At 36.0% G+C, this 23,409-nt stretch overlaps 2 protein-coding genes across 4 annotated transcripts in view; one reads left to right on the top strand and one right to left on the bottom strand.

Moving 5' to 3' along the window:
- The first annotated feature begins 622 nt into the window (after nt 1-622).
- On the top strand, nt 623-16,026 carry LOC124433887 (monoglyceride lipase-like). The gene is made up of 7 exons (XM_046983739.1): nt 623-873; nt 1,851-1,960; nt 3,530-3,666; nt 8,557-8,670; nt 12,332-12,424; nt 14,986-15,201; nt 15,454-16,026. The coding sequence occupies exons 1-7, from the start codon at nt 731-733 to the stop codon at nt 15,556-15,558; spliced, it is 918 nt and encodes a 305-aa protein (XP_046839695.1). The 5' UTR covers nt 623-730; the 3' UTR covers nt 15,559-16,026.
- LOC124433886 (F-box DNA helicase 1-like) overlaps nt 14,156-23,409 on the bottom strand; it is a 41,120-nt gene continuing 31,866 nt past the window's right edge. The window contains exons 20-22 of one of the 3 annotated variants that reach the window (XM_046983737.1): nt 22,458-22,547; nt 20,275-20,383; nt 19,350-19,708 (exon numbers count right to left, since the gene is read on the bottom strand). In XM_046983737.1, coding sequence (XP_046839693.1) covers nt 20,279-20,383; nt 22,458-22,547 — 195 coding nt within the window. In that variant the 3' untranslated portion in view covers nt 19,350-19,708; nt 20,275-20,278. Of the gene's footprint in view, nt 14,518-19,349; nt 20,384-22,457; nt 22,548-23,409 lie in introns of those variants that run through there. The other 2 variants (XM_046983738.1, XM_046983736.1) reach the window with 2 other exon arrangements.

Genomic DNA, 23,409 nt, shown 5'->3' with positions numbered 1-23,409 from the left:
AAATATATGATTACGTAATTCAAATTGTCCCAGTTCCCAACAAAAATAACTTAACCAGGATGGTATAGGCTATAGGGGTATGTTCATAAACCATAAAATCTGTGTTTACTTCATAGAGTATTACAGCACTTTGATATTAATAGACTTGTGATGAAAATTTTCATAAGCATACTAATATACAAAACATCTAATCAAGAATGATGACAGACCATATATGTGTTGGGACCCATGTGCCAAGGCACAATCATGCAAAGGTCAGTCCGAGCCTGACGCAAATGAAAACTTTGCAACGAACCGAATATATCGGATGTATCATATAACTATATAAGTTATTTTGTCCTGTAAATAGGCTGACCGACGACGTGGAAAACAAATGTAAGCAAACAGGGGCTAATTAAATTAAAAAAAAAAGAAAGCATTTAATGGGAAAAAGTGCCCTTTCAAAAAATGCGATTCCTCTTTGAGTCAGGGCACTGAAAATCGTACCAGACCAAAGACGTCTGCTGTTATATCAAGATGTACGTACGTAGTACAAAGGTCAAGTTAACTGATTCTTACGTGCTTCACTAAAACAGTTACAATTATAAACAACTTCACCACAATGAATATTCAAATCCATATTATATTTAAATGCAAATTAAAAATACTAAGCTGAAGGTCATAATAACATTTGAACATTCAAAGCAATTTCCATCTCTTTTCGAGTCTGTAATAACAGCTGTCGTCGGAAATGGACGAAGGTCGAAATACAAACGACAACATAATTTACACAGAAAATGGTAAAGAGCTAATCTTTGCAGAAGAAACGGCGCGTCTGAAGTCAGATGTCGATGTATACAAATGGCGATTGCAACCGAAAAATGAAAAGCTTAGGTCAGTAAGTTGAATTAAGTATTAGACGAACGAAATGAGTAGTTTGCATTATCAGACATGTTCATTAGCGAAAGTTGTGGAAATGGATAAATGCTTTGGCTTATCTGCTCAATTCAAAGTTTGAAATTGGAAACCTTTGTTCTCAAGAGCGAGCACTTGCTTGAAATATATTATGTCATTGTACTGTTAAGGATTAAGGAAGACTTGTTAGAAGAATGCTTGTTTGAGTAAAGCTTTATATTACTCCCGTTAATGCAGAAATTGACATAAAGCTACTGCACCAGTCTCGAGGCAATAAAATGTCCTGTGCCTCGACGCTATATTATTTGCAAGCGTACTGTTGTGAGAATGGCGTTTTGGATTTCCTCATTTTCACATTCATTGTAATATCACAGTTGCCTCGTACGCAATTCACAAACTTCGTACTTCGTTAGATCAAAGACGATTAATGACGAAATTGACGTCTCAAACATCAGCTTCAACACAGGATGATTATTAGTCATTGTTATATAATACTAATGTGTATGTAATGAGTATGTTTTTCGATGTTCTGTCTGTAGCACTTGGTACTTGGTGCTCCACAGTCCACTGAATACAGCACTTGTTTGCGTATGCTAGCACATTCGTCAATTTCTTTTTTCCTTTGACTTTGTCGTCGACACCTTCTTTCACAAAACTATTTATATTGCAGACATTAATATTATGTTTGCTATTGTCTTATTTACTCTATCTAAGTAAAGAATGATAATGATTTGAAAATGTACTAATAAATTTCTCAAATAAAAGAATGATAAATGGTCAGCCAATACATCTCACCAAACCCCAGCCCAGGGTTTAAAACAAATTTCAAATTAATTGTAAATATTAGCAAAGCTTTTATCATTTATGCAAAACATTAATTTTACATCGCCCGATATCTCCTGGACTTTGACTTTTGTAATTTCTTTACCAAATGTCATTAATCATTATTTTTTTAGGGGAATACTGTTCTTTGCCCATGGCTATGCAGAACACTCGCGTTGCCGGGACGAGTTTGTTAGGTTGTTATGCGCTGAATTGAACATTATTGTAATTAGTCATGACTACGGTGAGTTAGAAACTGACCCCTGCATTTTAAGACTTTTGGCAAAATATATGAAGATCTTTATTCGTGAAAATATTGAAATAATCTAAATGTGTAATTCGCAACATCAGTAAAACTCTTAGAACACTAAGAAGAGGGTGACAGGTGAGAGTTGTCCTAAACAAAAATGCTCTTGTAAATATGGGAAAAAACAACAGCTTTTTTTATTTATTACTTATGGTCAATAATAATTTTATAAAAACGTCCAATGCTTTCCCCGCTTACAAATACAAATCGATACCAATTGATATAAAAGAAAAATTCATAACTTAAGTAGTTGTTTTTCAGTTGAGACTAAAAATCAAAGTCCAAATTAAATCCACTTATGCGTATGTAGTTATAAGTACATACATACAATACCTTAAAAGTTAGCTTAAACAAATAACTATCAGTACACGCTGTCAGAGAATGTGTTTAGCTAATTCTAAGATCAAAAAGAAGACTTACTTGTAAATTGGGATTCTATCAGTCATCAGCACTGATCTCGAAATAAGACTGGATCAAGCATCTAGCACAAAAGTTGAAGACAAAAATAAAGAGCGCCGCCATTACTAAGGGACCAACTTTCGAAAATAAGGAACAAATATATTGTGGATTTATACGAGAATAATCAAGAGTTTTCAACATGTAACTGCATGAACATAACTGAGAGATAAATCAGTTTATAGAAGGGCTAAAAATACGTCTAAATATGATGATATATGATCGAAATGCAGCGATTTTTGTCAACGGTAACTCTACTGTGGTATGGAAAAACTTTGGAAAATAGCTCACAACTGCATGGAAATAATTAAAGTTGTTGGAATCGTATTTCAGAAGTACAAAGTGATTAAATAATCTCATAAACTAATCAATCCTTTAAAATTACAAGTCTTTTTTACGTGTGATTCGGAGGGAAACGAGTGTTTGAGTTTTGTTTTGTACGGCCGATTATTTTTCTACTCGCTTTACTATCGCCACAAAAGTTTTTTTTCATCTTCTGCGTTATCTTAAAGCGTGATTTGGCCATGTGTTGCTATGTTTTCCATAGTTTTTTTTTAAAAAGTCTTTTGATGTGTTGGTCCGTTAGTAATGGCGACGATGGCTTCGAAATTTGTTTATCACAAGTATATAGAGTGGCTTGATCCAATCTTTTTTCAAGATCAGTGGTCATCAGTGAGAATGTTTGCAGAAACAATTAGTATCCATAAAAACTGGTTTCACTTATCTGCAGTAACTTTTAGACATTGAAGTAAAAGATTGCTGAAAAAAATGCTCTAAAGATCCAAATCCTAGACATATGTTTTAAAAATTTCACGAAGTGGCGCCGGTTCCCGGAACATTGAGAATTGGTGATGGGGGAGGGGGGCGTGAGTATTCATACATTCCTAGTCACAGCTCGTGAAAAACAATTGATTTCAAAGGAAAGTAATAAGGCAAAACACGTATATATGAGTAGTTGCTCGTTAAAGTTTTTATTTAAGAAACAAGCGTTTATCAATTTTTGGAGCGTCATTTGGCTCATCATCTGAATAAATAAATTTACGATTTCAGTCGGCCATGGAAGATCCAAAGGGGAAAGAGTTTACATTGACACGTTTGATACCTTCGTGGAAGATATTCTTTGTCATGTCGATGAGTTCAATGCCCTGCATCCCGATCTTCCAGTATATCTCTTTGGTCATTCCATGGTAAGATAAACTATATTTATTAGCTATCTGTACACAAGCTCTGTTTCTAGAGCATTAGCTGTTTATAGAGCCTTTAGACTGCTGGCGCCGGTTGCACGAAGCCTGGATAGCGTTATTCATTGGATAGCGAAAATTTTGAAACTTGTGAAGAAGGTGTTTATATTTTTCTTACGACAAAGAAATTTGGTAATCTTCGTAACAATATTTTATTTCAGATATTGCACAGTTCAAATGGTATATTTTTCACTTATAAGAGATTTTATGAACGTTCAGAAAAATTTGCTATCATGTGGATAGCGCTATTCGTTTTCCGTGCAACTGGCCCCAGCAGTAAAGCATATATCAGGGGCGCTTACATGTGGAGCGCAAGGGAAATGGTTAGGGTTAAGAATTAATTTCTAATATTTCTATAAGACTGAATTGTTGGTAGTTGAATATTTTCATGAGCGCCATTTTGTAAGTATATGAATAAAAGTCAGAAGAAAAATGTAAAATTTTCCGCCATTTATTATGGCGCGCGGAACCCGTCATAATTCTAAACTTTATTTATTTCTTCTAAACTCCCAAATACGGCATTCCAAACTCTAAAATTCATTGCAAACACTATTTAATTCTTGCCAACCACAAATATTCTTGCTGAAATGAGTTGCTGAAACTGTAATGCAATCTATAGAGGAACGGGCGCTCACGACTTACTAACATACACTACCTTTTTGGTTTCGCTACGTAGATGACACAATCACAGCACTACATGCAGACGAGATTGATGACTTTCACACTCACATCAACAAACAGAACAGCCACATACAAATTACCAAAGATGTCGAAGAAAACAGAACTCTTCCTTTTCTCGACTGTTTGGTAAAACATGACAATCAAAAACTACGAAAACAGTTTATCGCAAGCCAACACATACTGACCGACTACCAGACCAATCATCTTATAACCCTACATCACACAAAGCCACCACAATCAGAACATTAACAAGACGTGCACAAATCATATGTGATTCACCGGACGCTCTACACAACGAAAACAACTATCTCAAACGTGTTTTTGACAAAAACAACTATAATTCTGACTTCATCTAACGCAACACTTACAAACCCAACGAAACGAACCACTCAGTGACAACAGCAACGATACCTTACATCAAAGGTACGTCTGAGACTATCTCGCGTATCTTACAACCATACAACATACGTGTCGCACATAAACCAATCACAACGTTACGACAAGTACTAACGAACATAAAGGACAAAGAACAACCCAAGGAACGACAAGGTGCAAGTTAAAAAATAAACTGCTCCGACTGCCACGCCTCCTATATCGGGGAAACTGGCAGGAACTTAAACATAAGACTTACTGAACACAAACGAGCTACAAAGAAACAAGACAAAACTAATCACATTGCCGAACATCACCGAATCACAAAGCACAACATTGACTGGGACTCGGCAAAATGCATTACTTACAGTACTGACTATAGACAACGGCTTACATTAGAAAGTTGGTATACCAACTTGGAAAAAACCCCCCTGAACAGATCACAGTAATTACCGGCACCTTACAAACGACTTATTCACAATACACACAAACGATCAACTAAAAACATTACACTTCACACTAATTCACAATAACAATACACAATTGACACCCACACATTACAACCAAAAACATGACACCTAAATCACACTTCACAACTAAAAATATTTCACTTCACACTAATTCACAATGACAATACACATTTCCTGTACACACAATACAATGACGTAAGAACCAGATAACAAATACGGCTAACATGACGTTTACTCCTCATTTGACTCTGAAGATGACTAACGCTAAGGTTGTCGAAACGTCAGTCAACAACAACAAAAACAGTCCTTCTCAGGACTATACCAACCTGGACGATCTACATTTACAAACATGTAACGATACTCCGGGCTCAAACCATTTACTTGTACTCATTTGTCATTCGCATTTTAGCTTTCTAAATTCTATTTATTCCTTCTAAACTTCAATTATTGAAGTAATTAAATTAGCATATCTAATTTATTCATGAACAACATAGCGGAAAGGGTGCAAAGTCGTAGTCAAAGTACTGATGAAAATAATCAAAATCACCGTGCTACTATGGATGGGTTAATCTCAAATGCAATCCAAAGCATTTCGCGCTTAAGAGAAAAGCAACCAGCAATCAATAATGTCGTTCAACCATCACAGCCTTCGCCAACAGATTTGCTAACTAAGAACTTGTTCGCCTGTTTCCAGCTTTTCAACATGCAACTTCAAATCTTATTCGTAATCATGGTGGAAATGGAAATTCACATCAAAGAAGATGAACTGGCAAGCGGCGTCAAGCAAGTGGACAACCTATGAAAAAAAAAATTCTTAAGAAAAAGAGGCTTGTTCACAAAGGTGTCGTGTTTATATACAATCCTTCTGTGGATAAAGTACCAACGCATCAAACTCGATTAAGTTTGGAGCAAAAAGGACGTGTGATTCACGACTTTGAGTTTGAAAGAGATTGGGTAGAATGACAAGTGCGATAGGCCATAGAAGAAGAAATGCCAATATTGCTCAACGTTGAGTATGAATTCCTAAAGGTTAGAAAAAATTTTTAGTTTTTGTATCAAATATCTTTAGTGGTGAATTGGAAGCATTAATACTCCATCAAGAGTTCAATAATTTTTCCGATTAGCAAGATATGTATGCTGCCAAGAAACCTTCATCAAAACGTGTTATCAAGCTGATTCCTGCTGGACCAAAGACCGAAAGTGAAGGGGTGTGCTTTGATCAAAACACGTTTGCAGCATTTTTACAATCTGTCACTGGCATTGATATCACCGTAGAGAAGATAGACGTTTCATTCAATACAACCAGTGGTTCTGCTCGAGTGATGTATAAAATATATTAATCCTAGCACGGTTTAATATGCACATGAAAAACATGTGACTTGGACGAGATTTGAACTCGCACCTTCGAGATACTAGTCCGCCGCTCTACCTGTTGAGCTACCAAGCCCACAGGGATTGGAGACGAGTCAAATCTCTTTTTAAACTGCGTATGGACGAGAGATTCTCGCCACTATAGCAGTTTACTGGATGGCACCGTGTTTCGACTTTATTCCAAAGCCATCATCAGAGAATATATATAATATATTAATCCTAAAACGGTTTATTAAACGGTTTAATATATTATATATATTCTGTGATGATGGCTTTGAAATACTCGAGTGATTGTGGCCCATACTTGTGCACCGATGCTAGAATTATCATCGACTAACCAGAGCTTCAACAAACTTTCAGAGAAAATGTCAAATTCATTGAGCAGCTCCTTTGCATGGTCGATCATGTTAATATAAACCGGATTAACGGGGATATAAAGTCAGACTGTGTTCCATGATGTATCATTACAAGTATATTATGTTGAAATCTGATTTAGCCAATTGGAACTTAGGCGGCCCAAAAAATCCCTTAGCTAGCTAAAGTTTAAAACAAGCGATAACTCTTCCCATTTCAACGTAACAGACCAAGCGCTCGCAAATTTTATATTAATTGATTATATATAATATTTTCCAGGAAAATCCTGGATCTAAGTGCTCCGTGTAATCACTTTTGGCATATGCTGGGTGTTAAACATTTTCATCGACTGATTGCAAATTCGAAACGCCTATAAAAACAGATTCTAGGCCGGCAAAAAAGTTTCTTAGCCCAACAGTGTTCCTCTCGTTATTTTCTGTTTTGTTCATTACACATTAATGTCAAGCAAAATTCCAATATTCCAAAGATACTATTCAGATTCCTTGAAATTCTTTGGATGCCATTTGACATTAATTCATTTCTACTAATATGGCGATTTTGATTCTTTTTGTTCGAATTTTGATATCGGCTTAAAGACGACGACTTTGCATCCTTTTCGCATGTCGTTCATGAATAAATTAGATGCATGGTTAGACTGGAAAACATGAAACAAGAGTTCAGCAAGAATATTTGTGGTTAAGAGTTAAATAGTGTTTGCAATAAATTTTTAGAGTTTGGAATGCCGTATTTGGATTTTAGAATTAATAAATAAAGTTTAGAATTATGACAGGTTCCGCGCGCCATAATTTATCACTTGCGCTCGGTGTATTTTTGTGGCCAGTGACTTGCTAAACTTTAGTAGCCCCAGGTCCAGGCCATTTAAAAAACAGGAAGTTTCTGGATTACTTTTTCTTCTCTAAAGAATCTATTGGACAAATATGAGAGTTTGTAAAGTAATTTTACTCCAATGTCTCATGCATGGAACGATATTAAAGACAAAATTCAGATAAAATTAGCAATCATCTTTTTTGGTTTCTACTAGCTACATTCCATATAATGAAAAGTTTTGCGTTTCAAAACGGCCCTGAAGGATCTAAGTTTATCTTTGTAATTGATGTAAGCTTTACATGTGAACCACAAACATTAATGTGCATACTTTTTCATGGACGAAATTTATCTACAAGACATCATCAAATGTGCATAATTTAGATCAGGGGTCTCCAAACTTTACAGCCAGAGGGCCACATGAACTTTTATCCAGCATGTTGAGGGCCGAAGAATATAAAAATTTCCACGTTATCCTTCAGCTATTTAAATTGCGCAATGTGCTTGAAACGGAAGTAGGAAGTTGGGAGAAAAATTGACGTAAGCCACTCTTGCTAGTTGGCTTGCGACATAACGTGAACTTTCTGCACAAAGTTTATTTTGTTTAATAATATTATTTTTTTTCTTAAGTGCCTCTGCGGGCCGGATTGAGAGGCACAACGGGCCGCATCTGGCCCGCGGGCGGTAGTTTGGAGACCCCTGATTTAGATAAACAATATGGACATTTTTCAAGTTGCCATTTCTAGTTCTTTTTCAATTGCAGGGCGGTGCGTTAACCATCTTGACAGCCTGTAGCCGACCAAATTTTTTCAAAGCAGTGGTTCTCTCTTCTCCAGCTATAGTTATCGATCCAAGTATTGAGCCTGGCTGTGTTAAGGTATGTTTCTGCATCATGTTTCCCAAAAATTAGCTATGCATTACGAACCACGATGTTATTTGAAGTAATACCATGGTTGCGTCAAGTCAAATTAATAACTAATCTACCTAATAAAAATTCACCTATTCAAATTCAAAGGTCGTATTAGAAGTAATACGACCTTACATGACGTCTTTGCAGGTAGCTATGGCAGCTATTAACTAACAATCCCCAATTTTGAGCTTGATATAAATAGTATCATCACAAAGAATTCCCCCAAACGCAAAACCATTAAATTTACACCATTCTTGGCCGTAAAGCATTGACTGCAACATTTCGGCAATCGTAGTACTATACTGTACTAAGCCTCAATTTGACCACAAATTAACCTCGCTGTACCGTGGTATTACTTATAAATAGAAACTGTGATACAAGGGTATTATGTTTATAAAATCCCGACGGTAAAACTAGTTGTACAATTTATCAAATATATGTTGTCCAGAAAGAGGAATTGAAGTCTGCAAACTTAAGCTACATATAGTGATGAAAATATGCATCTGTATGTAAGTTTGCCCATCGTTCCATGCAGACCCATGACATCAGATATACGTAGGTACAGCATTGTAAGCCTCTAGGGAAGACATGAACATGGGATGATCCATTAATGGACAAAAATTTGATTGGTATTGATGTATATTCAATGTTCATATGCTGTCACACAAGAATTCTAAAAAGTCCATCAGTGATTGTGATTCCCGTCATTCCTGACTTGATTCTTTTATTGGCATTATCGGCGTAAAACCTGGTCACATGGAAAATACTGTGGTTTACAGAATCAGTTAATATCTTGACGTGGACTTATAGATACAAGCAGCAGATTCTTTTATTGACAATCACAGGTCGAAACTGGAGGAATACTTCTTGCCATCAGAAAAGATTTGGCGTTTAGTGATAGGCTGTACGTTCTCAATCAGATTATAAAGTCAGGAGAATGTGATTGCGAAACAGAAAGGGTCTAACGTTTGTAAATCCATCATATTCCAAAAAAGTTGTTGCCAACCTTGTAATAGATAATGCCATGCGTGCATGAAAATGACCTCTGACCTTCTGTTGTGACAATGGAAGATCATTCAGAATGGTTGACTGGTTGAGCACAATCCTCAAAAACTCACGATGGCAGACGGATGTTAATTCTACTATACCAGTAATATAACTAGAACGCGGAGCTTCTTTCCAATAATAATATCTCCTATTAACTTTTCTTCGACCTCCGTGTTACTCCTTCATATTATCACCGTGAAATATAACTGGTCTTTTCGACATCAAACCGTCAAAATGTTGCTCAACAGTCAACCAGTGAACTCCATATATATATATATATATAATTTGATTGATTATTTACTATTTACTTGTATGAATCAGTCAGTGAGGGTGTGCTGCAGGACATGGAATCAACTGCATGTTATCTGTTGGAAAGTTCCAGGTTTGTCATACATCTCGAGAAGTCGTGCTTCAGTCCAACTCAGCAGAGGGAATTCGTCGGATTTATGGCACAATCTGACCATGACTCCAAGGTGGAGATTATAAAAACCAATTGTTGTGTATGTTAGCCCAAAACAAAGTGTCAATAAGGGATCTCTCTCAGCTGATTTTGAAGTTGACCGCGTCCATTCAGGTCATACTTGCGGCTCCCTCTAGTGTATGATTTATCCATTTGATTGATCACATCGACATCATGGACAAAACTTCAGTTAGGGCTTGTATCAACCTGAACTAAGATAAGGCCTTATGGAATTGGGCTTTAATTCCAATGTTTATTCTCATTTGCCTCTCTTTTGCATTTGGAGACTAGATCCTTTACCTCTAGAAGTGGATGCCGGTCTGCTGAACTGGTCTATTGGGAAAAACTATGACCAACACATTGAAAGATTTTTTAACAAAACTATGGAAAAACAGCAGAACATGGCCAAATCATGCTTTAAGATAACGCAGAAGATGAAAAACAACCTTCGTGGCGGTAGTAAAGCGATTCAGAAAGAATAATCGGCTGTATAAAACAAAATGCATACAGGTTTCACTTGTAATTTTAAAGGATTGATCAGTTTATGATCGTAAATGAGATTATTTAATCACTTTGTACTTCTGAAATACGATTCCAACAATTCTAGGTATTTCCATGCAGTTGTGGGTTATTTTCCATAGTTTTTCCATACCACAGTAGAGTTACCGATAAAAATCGCTGCATTTTGACCATATTTCATAATATTTCATCGTATTTTTACCTTTGTATAAACTGATTTATCTCTTAGTTATGTTCATGTAGTTACATGGTGAAAATTCTTGATTATTCTCGTATAAATCCACAATATATTTGCTCCTTATTGTCGAAAGTTGGTCCCTTAATAATAGCAGCGCTCCTTATTTTTTGTCTTCAACTTTTGTGCTAGATGCTTGATCCAGTCTTATTTCGAGATTAGTGGTACGACTACGAGTCATTGAACTAAAATACATGGAACGCTACCTGTAATACAAAACCCGAATAATTTTTTGAAGCCGTGATTTTACCCCAGGCTCGTTCTGTTGTTTATAGCTAAAACAAAATTTTAGAGAGCTTTAGCAAGAGTACTACGATAACGAGTACAAAGTTCGACCGTGTAAGGGAATTGCACGAGGAAATTTGTTGTCGTTGTCGCGTTGTCAAAATTTTGTTTTAGCTGTAAACAACAGAACGAGCTTTTTATTGTGAAAAACACAGAAGTTTGCGAAGCAGCTACGGCTCTATTTGTCAAAAATGATATTAACGAATCGGTAATACTGATTTTGCGAGAATATAGGACTCTTTAGACTGAAAAATCTTCACTATTTTAAATTTCATGTGCGATATATTTGTACTATTTTATTGTTTGTTTACCATTCACTTCGCTTACGACATACATGGAAGTTTTGCAGGTCATATTTTCGTTTTAAATGTACATCTGAGCTCAAAAATAATTCTGAAAGAAAGCTTGGATGATCGAAAATAGTACTGTAAACTAATTTCTTACACAATGAAAAAATATACCTACTTTCTTTGCTTAAAAAGACATCGTAGTCGCGACTACGAATTTTTTACAAATCATCGTACTCAGATTGATGACGGCTAAGTTTGGTTGTTGTCGCAACAATGTTTTCGCACAAAAATGACGTAATTCGTACTCGTAGTCGTACTCGTAGTCATTGCTAAAGGTCCCTTTTGACGAAGCGACAACGACAACAAACTTCCTCGTGCCATTCCCTTACACGGTCAAACTTCGTACTCGTTGTCGTAGTTGTACTCTTGCTAAAGCTCTCTAATACGACCATGAACACGACTGCAGTCGTAGATTCAACGGGAAGTAAAAGGCGCATGCCACGCCATTTTTACGACGTCTTATACGAAACGTCGTGTTTGCTAAATCACTCTTATAGCTGGGACCACCACTTTTATACATGATGTTCAAGATTTTTCATACAGGTGACTGAGATGACATGAAAACATTTAACTGATGTTTTCACCCTTTTCCGACCCCCTCCAATTCTCATGAGACACATGGTTTTTTTCATAAATAATGCCTCAAACGGTTGCAAAACTAATATTGAGGTTCGGAGTGTATGTATATTTATCGTGATATTTAAGTAAACGACAGTTTTGTCTTACTTGTAGGTTTTCGTAGGGAGAATAATCAATCGGCTAACCCCAAGATTCCAAATTCTTCCAAAGATCGACACAAATGTTTTATCTAAAGATCCAAAAGAGGTATGCTCATCGTTCATTGTTGTTTACCGTCAAAGTAGCCAAAATGTGATCAATGAAAAAATTCGATCAAATACAACGGTTGTTTAAAATCAGAATCACTGACGTAATTTGAGTGGTCGTGAAAGGCGTATCTGATGCAGGACGACGCCGGAGTTAAGGTCAAAACAAAAACTTCGGCAATGAGATTTACTTAAACGTCTAACTAAATAAATGTCAAACTCCAATAAAATGGCCTTCTGTTGTCATAATTCTGAAAAATCGTTGATCGCCAGTTGATAAAATTTAAAGAATGTGTGTCAACCAAGATGCATTGCCCGTTGATTACGGCCATATCACGGCATGACGGCCATTTTCTGGGTCGCAAAAATGGCGGCTTGTGTTATTATTTGTTGTCTATGGAACTTTGACCAACTAACAACTTTAAAATAAGTTATTTTATAAACTTTTGATTTGAAATGTCGTTTCCTAACAGTGGTGTCGTTTCCTAAGCGTGGAAGGCCAAAACGGAAAGTTGAACAACACTCGATTCGTAAATATGATAAAAAGACAAAGCCAAATCGGATTCGGAGGTTGACATTTTTGACGTGTTTTGAATTTTTACAAATTTGATAATTTTTTTAATTAATTTTTTTTGCTAAAGTTTTCAGCTAAATTAGACGACGTAGTGACGAACTTGGATTTAGTGTGCCGCAGGCTAACTACCGATGTAAACATAAACAAAAGTGCACAATGCATCGTGGTTGACACACATTCTTTAAATCACAAGGGAGAAACGATGAATAACTAAATTTTATCTGCAAACCAACATGTTAGTTTTCTGTCACTCCCTGAAATTGAATCGTTTCTCAAATAATTCGTTTACGGCAGCGAAGACCATAACTACGATCAATGAATTGGTGTTATGTATACCACGTGATTTAATGACGCCTTTCCATCATAACCAGTGAACTGTAAAGACCTTTTCGACAAAACAGTGCATCATAGGTAATAAAAATCACATGGGAACTATTAAATGCAAAGATTGCCTTGATAATCATGAAATTGTAAATAATGTCATCAAAATTCAAATCTTGAAAAGTTAAACTGATTCTAAGTGATATTAAAAGTATGTATTTAATGTTATCGAAGCGGCTAGTTTTGCTGTATTATATCCGCTCAAAACACATAAATACGACCAAGAAATCACATAAATACGCTCAAGAAATCGCAAATGTTATCTTTAAACTTCAAAACGTTTAAGTCAATCGTAAAGTTGAAAACCTGAAATCAATTTTATTATAATGGAATTTCTGTGGCGTCGCTAAGTGGGGAGACCTGGGGGGGCACGTGCCCCCTAAAAAAATTTTGTGGCCCCTATTTGAGTTTTAGAAAAGGGTCTAAAGATGCATAACTAAAAATTGAAAAAGAAGCACGATATTACTCTTATGGCATTCACACAGCTTTACTGCTTTACAGGGAAGCATTCTATCAGCTGTGTAAACTAGTTTGCGTTGCATTTACGCTATCTGCGTTGTCACCCAGTGGTAAAGATTTTAATTGCTTGAAAATGCAAAAAATATATACTTCTAGAATAATTCAAGTGGGGAAGGAAGAACAAGTGGTATTTTGATGCTTGTCGTGAACCTCATTACACCATATCTTAGAACTTGTATGAGATCGGGGACAAGTATACTCATAGACTCAAACTTGTAGACACAAAAATATACAAATAGCATTAACTATGTCTAAGGCTCAAGTGTTAGTATTATAAAATGAAAACATTTCATTAGAATCAATAATCAATTTACATAACGTTATAACACGAAGAATGTACAAATCCCCTTTATATCGTGATTATTGTTTAAAATTATTTCCATGTGCAGAGGCAATTTCGCTTTTGACGACGTGAGACATATTTTGACCCTCCTATTTAAATTAGCTTTTAGCTTGTGCCTCTCCACTCGCGAAATTCTGGAGACGTCACTGGCACGGATTTGCTTCAATAAGTCCTCTCAAACCATTAATTCCATTGATTGTTAGTGTATAAATACAAGTGCTGGTTTATCATCGTTATAGGTGCTGTGTAGGAGGTTGTAGTAACTGCAATAGAACTCCTAAAAAAAATAAAAGACGTTGCCATGCCATTCATACAGAATCGAAACATAGTTCTATCAGGCTTATAATAGGTTTAAACTTTTTGAGATTTGATGGTAATATTTGCGATTTCTCGAGCATCATGCCGATATTTGCTATCTGACTACCCATGATGCACTGTTTTGTCAAAAAGGTCTGTTACTGTTATATCAACTATATAGCGAAAACTTCGCCACCATCTTTGATGCCACCAGTATGATGGCAGATGCAGGTTGCCCAGTTGTTGAATTAAGGAAACACAAATATAATTATTCAAAAAATCTCCAAACAGAAACTAGTTTCCATGGAAATTGCACTTCTCGCCAACCCTTTCCAGTGCTCGAATCGGCATCAATCTAATTACATGGAGCGTTTAAATGGAAGCCTCGTTTAAGTTGATATTACATTTCACTGGTCATAACTCTTTGAAAAAATTACATTATCTGCAGGTAGAAGCGTACGATTCGGATCCGCTTATTTGGCACAGTGGAATGAAAGTACGCTTCGCTATAGCCTTTGGCGACGCACTGGATCGAATAAAATTGTTGCTTCCAAGCATAGAATGGCCTTTTTTGGTTGTGCACGGAGACGAGGATAAGATAACATACAAAGGAGGTTCAGAACTGCTAGCAAAAGAAGCAAAAAGCAAAGACAAAGAAATAAAGGTAGTCGTTTCTCGCTTCACAATCTTGCTTATTAGTCATTTAACGGAAGAGATTGTTGAAATATTCTGTGATACAAATAGAATAAGATATTTATATTATGATATATTTATATATCATAAAAAAGTCATTGGTTATGAATTTCTAAAGGATAAAAATTTACCAATCGATGCGTTGAAGTAATTTATTTTGTCCATAACTGAATACGCCCCTGATCATCGCTAAAGGGTCAATGTTCATTTTGTCTCACTTTAGATTTACAAAGGTCTAAGGCATGCAATGCTAGGAGAAGTAAAAGAGGAAGCAGACGCAGTGGTCGAACACATCCTTGAATGGTTACGAAACAGAATCCCCTCCTGATACCGAGGATGATTACTTACATGTGTACGCATACATATTAAACTATAATTTTCACAAATTCTATCTCCAGCTTGTACATCGGTTTCAACCATCTCTCTCACTACGTGTTTTTGACGATCATGCAATTTGTGTAAACGAGTTTTCTGATTTTATGATCCACGAAGGCAAACAACTAGTGTATTGTTAAACAACGTTAAAACGTTTGATTTGCACGATGTGTTCTTCAGTTTTATGTTTATCAACTTCTTGAACAAAACTAAGTCTTAAACAGAACGCCTGTTTTGCTTGATCGAAAAAATGATGCCACTAAGATCGAAGTAACACAATATTGTAGAATCCACTGTTTTACGTGTTTTTTAATGTCAGCTAGCTAGGTAATTATATATAGGTCCCATGTAACTCAACTGCAATGTAAATCTTACGGAACTGGTCTAAGTGAATCAGATGAAAATATTATACTTGGCATAACCATGTCGACGCGTTCACTATAAAGAATTTCTTAGAAACCAGCGCAAATAAACGTTTACTGACAAAGATATATAGCAAAGAAAGTCAGTAGAAATTTCATTGAACCTTACTTTTCTATACTGTGCGCCAGTATTAATGGGCTGGGGAGATATGCTGAATGGATATACCAATGATTTAGAACCCAATTCTTTAGATGTCTAACTACGGAGACAAGGTCAGGCGAGGACGCAATCTTGAAAGGTGGCAAAAAGCAAAACTTAAAAATGAAAAATAAGCTAAAAGTTTTAAAAACTCAGTCCTATCAAACATTTTAAAAATCAAGCCTAGCATGGCCTACTCAAATTTACACGGCCTGATATCTTGAATAGTAGAAGACCTATCTGTTTTTCGACTCTGTTCACCTGGTGAAGAACATCAGAATACTTTGCTGAATCGCAAAAGGTTTCTTTTTCCTACTTTCAATTTTACTGGGTTTTATGACCCTATTTCAGTAAGCGGAGGAGAGATTTCGTGGCGGTTACTTCATGAGGTGTACGAGAAAGATTAGAAACTTGAGGCAAATTTAAGGGCAGCGCCTGAACTTAGTGCGAAGGTTTTACACCCGGGAAATTGTAAACAGAATGTACCCGTAGCTTTAGCCATTTTTTCACGTTCAACTGCTACCGGCATAAGACATTATTTTCCTGACAAATCCGACGACGCTGCAAGTTTCCTGCATCTTGTTGATGTTTGGTGGACAATTTCAAATTCAAAATCCCGATTTAACACTTCTAATCGCCTTGGGAATGCTGCAGTTCTTAATGACAAAAAACTCGAATTCTTGAGAGCCTTTGCAGATTGGATCGACGAGTGGGATAACCTTAAATTGCCGAATTGCGACAAATTCAATCTTACTGCTCAAACTAGTCATGCGCTTCGATGCCTCCTTCGCTGCCATGCTGCTTTAATTGAAGAACTTTTAAGTGAGGGTTATTCATATGTGCTGACTTCGCGCTTCCAGAGTGATCCTTTGGAAAAACGGTATGGTCAGTACCGCCAAATGAGTGGTGGTCGTTTATTGGTCGACTTAAAAGATGTGGTATTCTCAGAAAAGATTCTAAAAATAAAAAGCCTTGTGAAGGAAGGACTGGACATTGATGATCGGTTCAAAGTCACCGATGAAAAATCACCGGAAAAAGTAGCAGAATTTAGAGACTCCGTGCAGCCAATCATATCTGAGTCTAATAGGATATGTGTGACGGATGCTTCTAAGGAAATTTCTGATAACGTTGCTGGGTACATTGCAAAAAAGCTTTGCAATAGTTGCTGTGAGCATTTACTAACCAATAATGGTGTTTCGCCATATGTGCAGTTACTTTCTCGTGGCGGATTGAAGGAACCATCTGCTGCGTTGGGTAATTTTGTTGCTCATGGATTTGTTGTACTGAATGCAGCAGCGAATATTCAAGACTCTAGCTTGCCATCGTGATTTGTTGCGGAGGATCTTTTGAAAACCGTTTTGTGTAACGAAGGGTTCGTCTGCGAACAGCACGAAGATATCGCCAATAACCGGGCAATAAGAATTATTTGTAACGTCTTCCTCAACAATCAGAGGAAAAGGCGAACAGAGATTGTTGTCAAAGACCGAGTTGTTGCACTAAAGCAAAGCAAGTGTTCCAAAGGCAATTGATGTAATTTTATTTATATTAACCGAGACTGCGTTTTTTAAAAGGCATCTACTTTCAACTCGAGTTTTTGTTTCAATTTCAGCATGCAAATGTCTTGTTTGTCTCTGAGACACTTGATCTCTAGTATATACTCCAATCCGATTTCGCATATAAGTGGTAGAAGTCGAAATCATTTAGAAATCGTGAATGCCTTAATGGCCTTGCCTTTTTGGCCTTGCTATGGCAAGATATCAGGCCGTGTAAATTTGAGTAGGCCATGAGCCTAGACTATCAACTTTGTAACTGTATACTAACACATAAAAAGGCGGTATTACTCGAAAATGTCGTCAGTTTTGCAACCTTTCAAAATGGCAGCTTGCCTCACTCGTAACTAATGAATTTTTGTGGAGTCAGATATCTAGTAGATTGGGTTGTAAGTCATTGATTTATACTCGGACTGATAGAATTTCAAAATAAAGGAGCCCGAATTAAAACGCGTTCTTCACATGACATCGCGTCTAAGTTACTTCAGACAGTGAACTATTCTCATGTTTAAAACACTTCGTGGTTACATCCCTCAGTATTTAGAATTATATAATAATTTAAGTAATTTCATTGGTCGAGAGCTATGATCTATAAGAGGACAGACGCACGAAATTGACGTCACAGAAAATTTCATGATTAAATGACAAACGAACGGCGAATTTATTTGAATACTTACCTGAATTTATCCCTGAAAGGGCAAATAAAAAGAAATTAAGAATGCCTAGTTGAAGCAGTGGACGTAATTGAGCAAAAAGAAAAGAAAAAACCCGGTTCTCAAACATTTATTTGTACTTCGTCTTTGATGGTAAAATTTCAAAAAAAGTGATCAGCCATTGCTTGTTTATTTTGTTAGCCAATCACATTTTTCACGTGATTAAGCTAGGCAATAGCCGATGACTCGTGGCAAGTTTTTCCGTTTTTATCACAAATGACGTCATACCCGTGTCTCTATAACTGTATAGACAACGGTTAAATGTTATCTATTTGTTAAATATTTAGTCCTAGAATGGATGTCAGTCTATTTCTACAGGAACTCTAATAATAAGTTGTTCGATTCCTTCCAAAAAACTGATGATGTAAAAATTTCCTTCTTTTGAAGAGAATCTTTTCTTTGGAAAAACTGAGGTTATCGTTTTGTTGTGCGTTATTTACGTCTCTAGCTACATCCCAAATTCACGAGAAAAAAATTAGCGTGCGCTATTTGGTCTACAGCTCAGTTTGCATTAGCCTGTGCAAACCGAGCTATTTCATCAAATCAATCAAAGAGAATTTGTAGATCAATCATGAACACACAGGAAAATTTAAAACACTTGTTTTAAGTTTATCTGTTTCGCATTATTGTTATCCTAAAAGAAATGTGTTTGCAATGGCTTATGCAAACCTCGGACACGTTTGTGAGAACTCTGGAGCTGATTCAAACTCGGGCTAGCACTGATCTGTTCTCAAGTTCTCCCGAAGGTCACCTCGGCTTGCATAAGCCTGTGCAAAAAAGGTAAACATCATTTCTTAAATAATTGTTTCGTTGATTTGTTTTAGTTAATTTAAAATGTTCTTATAAACAGGTCATCAACATGCATCTGAAAAGAATGCTTTTTAATGGTAAAAAAATCCAAATAAATTCCCTCAAATGAATCGAGCGTTTAAAGTGAAGAAACTGAGAACGGCAGCTAATTTCACGTATTTTATTTTTGAATGTTATCAATAATTTTCCCTACCTGCATCTATATTTATAATTATAATCTATAACATATAGTACTTTTGTTCGAGGAACTGGTCTTGCATGCAATTTCGTACAAAGTATTATCACGGGTATCTTGGTGTGCATCTAGTGAGACATTAAAACTTGCACACCAATATGTTTTTTATTCCCATCGAAACGCTTGCGCATCGTCAAGCGTCTTGCCAAAAGCAACTGCAACAATTATTTGGAACCCAATCCCCTAGATGCCTGACTACCATGTCAAGGTGAACAAAGGACGCCATTTCGAAAGCTGGTCAAAATCAATAAAAAAACACACTAAAAAAACCAATCCTATCAAACATTTAAGAAAAAAACATAAATTAACAACTCTGCAACTCTCATCATCTCACAAGAAGCAGAGTTTAGTCACAAATATCAGCAGTTTTGCCACATTTAAGATGGCGGCTTGCCTGAAGCAAAACTGTAGAATTTCGGATGAGTCAAGTATCTGGAGTATCAAGTAGATTGGTTCTAGGTGAATGAACTGCAATCGTAACCAGTTAAAGCTATGCGCTGCGCTTAACAAAAAAACTCTCTCATTTGTCTCCAGTGGCGAAGCCAGCCCAAACTTTTACTCCTAAAATGAAACTTTTTTAATAAAACTATGATTTATTTTTCTAAAAAATTCATTTCATTGTTCTTCCATGAAAGACCATAGATATATTTTCATTGTAAGAGTAAAAAAGGGAATGGCTTTGCTGCTGCTTGTCTTGCTAAAAATCGACCCCCAACAAAAAAACTTCACAATTAGCTAGGAAACAACAAAACACAGATAATAAGAAATAATCACAAAACAACAAATACAAGACGACACACATCACTAGAGAGTCTTTGTACGGCTGGTGAAAAGGCGACCCATGTAATCTGAAGATTTTAGAGCACATCTCGCGCATAAGAAACCACCATCTTGCTTCTGCCTTGTTCCCTAAGTGTAACACGACACAATGTAAGGGGAAAAATCGATTAACTAAAATTATAGCTTTCGTGGCACGGTGAACTGAAAAGACTTTGGAATGAATTCCTATCCCTTTCAATAATCAAACTAAACAAACTGGGCTTTTCCTAAACAGTATTTTAAAACTGATAAAAAAATGAAACTCTTGCTTCCTTTTACATCTCTATTGCTTCGTTTATCAAACCAAAAGCTAGTACAATACATGATGGGCAATGTTTATCAAACCATCAAAAATTTGAAATGTAAAGAAAAACAAAAGCTTTTTAATGTGAACATTTTCTATATTTTTATGTTCTTAAATTTCAAGCATTTTCATACGCACAAACTTTCTACCGGAGCCGAAGCTAGTTTTTACGTAAGTCGGAGTTTTTTCAACCGAAGCCGGAAATGAACTCTTCCCCTGAGTTTGGTGTCAAATTACTTTCGGTTAGCTTTAGCAGTTTCATTTAATAATGCATTTCTTTTTTAAGGAATTTTATACAGCGACTGCTAAAAGTGAGTGAAAAAATCTACCTATTTTTGGTTCACACAAAGCATGCAAAAGCAAAATTAGTCGTCCCATTTTTAAGAAATCCTATCATTCACAAATTCCGAAGAAACAAGACATCTTGAGATTGCAAAATATGAATCAAAACAAGACGAGAAGTAAACTGTAAATTTTCGACTTTACTTCAAAGTCATCTTCAGACAGAATGAGACAGACCTCTGTCCGAGGATGAGTTTGAAATAAAGTGGAAAAATTTACAGTTTACTTCTCGTCTTGTTTTGATTCATATTTTGCAATCTCAAGATGTCTTGTTTCTTCGGAATTTGTTTTATATTATACTTCTTTAAATTGTGGGCTGGTCATGGTTTTTTTCCCTATCATTCACGTTTTAATTTTCTTTCGGAAAAGACAAATTATTGCTAAGCCCTTAATAACAGAGCGCGAGGTCTTTACGGAGAAATATCGGACCGAAGTTTTTTTGTACAAACCGAGCCCGTAGCCCGTAGGAAAATTTTTTTGGGTTTGGTGGTCAAGTTATTTTTATTTCGAAACGCGGCTGTGAAGTACTTATTCTGTTTATCGAACCAGTGCAAAATTGCAGAGTTGATGAACGCGTATTCATACGACGAAAAATGTAATGACCTTTTTGAGTTTTGATGATTTTTGACTTGGTTTGCCGAATCCCGATTGGTCATTATATCTACTTTCTTGTTGTTCAGCCATCTAGATTCTATGGTCAACTTTATTTATTTTTGCTGAAAATTGTTGCACCTAAATAACAACTAGCTGGATATTTTCCCATTGTATAATTATGCAGTTTTTTACTACACCTGAAGCAAAGGTAATGGGGATATGTTTATAAGTCTTGTGTTATATAAATTATTAACAAACCATAAAAAATGAAAATAAAGGATTTATTACACGATTCATTGAGTTTTCGTTTTGTATTTTTCCTTTGATACAGGACTACAAATTTTACTAATTTAATAACCTCAACACAAATTGTGTTGTTTTGATCGTCATATTAATTTGTTATCAAACAAAATGAGCTTCTGCTACTTTTTAGCCTGCCAAAAGCAAAAAAAGCGACGGCACTGAATTGTAAAAGCAATAAGAACATTCATAAAAATTATATTCTTTCTTTCTTACCGGTGCATTGAAAACCTTTCATTTGCTGTACTATTTTGGCACCCAGGTACCGCACAATTATTTGGCATTTTAGAAAGAAAGTTTTGAAATATAAGACTTGCTGTTAGGACGGCGCAATAAAATATATAAAATTTAAAAATATTCCGGGGGAGTGCAAAACTTTTCATTGAATGAGGCCACGTCATTTTTCACCCAAAATTTGCCATATTTGGTATGACGACATCCATGTTTTTGATACCTGGCCGCGTGTTAATAAAATATAGTAATTTGGATGTGGATTTCTCTTCCAGGTAATTAGTATACAGGCCAGTGGTTCGTATCCGTTTAGTAGAAAAGTCTCGGGATTATTAATTCTCGTTTCGTCTTCTAATTCGACCAAAAAGTTTCTTATATCCATCACAAACTTACCAGGACAATTGGAGCTTGTTTGATTGCAATAAACGAGCTACTGTAGTCACAACGCCGTCTGCATTCACTACAGTACGTAGAGTCAATTTCCTAAGGATGGAATACATATCTTTGTATGAGATACTTAAATGTGACTGTACTCTTTCTTACAATCTAGTTAACTAGAATACACGAACAGGTGACTTTCTACGATATTCAACCAAGACAGATATTTTAATAACTAGTGGTGGTAATCGATTGAGACTTCACAATCAATGATTGGAAATGCCCATCAATCGATTAATATCGGACAAATCTACCTAAAACCACTCCATACGTTCTTTGCCTACATAGAAGTTAAAATGATAACTTAAGAACGTCATCAGTAATCACGAATATGACTTAGAAGTTAAGGCCCATAAAATGAAACTACTCACAGAAGGAGTAGATGTTTGTAGATGTAGATTGTCCAGGATGATAGAGTGCCGAGAACAACTGTTGGTGTTGGTGTTAATATTATCCCTTTTGATATTTGAAATTACTGTTTTTTTAAAGCGACAGGCGACAATGAAAAGCGAAATTGATTGTCGAGTGCCTTGAACTTTTTTATCAACTTGCTATAACAATTGATCATGCTATAACCACCACTATTTATAACCATAGCAAATATGAGCATTCTTGCATAATGCGTTTGACATTATTCGTACACGATTTTCAATATACACAAAACACACCAAATCAACAAAGCAAATTCATAAATTTCCTGCTTATCCAGAGTAGAAGTCGGACTATTCATTACAAAATAGGCATCACTATGGCAACACTTAGTAAAGTAAATGGTTTGAACCGGGAGTATCGTTATATGTTTGTAAATGATGATCGTCCATGTTAATAAAGTCCTGAGAAGGACTGTTTTTGTTGTTGTTGACTGACGTTTCGACAACCTTAGCGGTAGTCATCTTCAGAGTCAAAT

The sequence above is a fragment of the Xenia sp. Carnegie-2017 genome, unplaced genomic scaffold (assembly GCF_021976095.1).
Source record: "Xenia sp. Carnegie-2017 unplaced genomic scaffold, XeniaSp_v1 HiC_scaffold_14, whole genome shotgun sequence".
In the NCBI taxonomy this organism is placed as follows: Eukaryota; Metazoa; Cnidaria; class Anthozoa; order Malacalcyonacea; family Xeniidae; genus Xenia; species Xenia sp. Carnegie-2017.
Note: the sequence above shows the minus strand (reverse complement) of the source record. Positions and strands in the feature narration are given on the sequence as shown.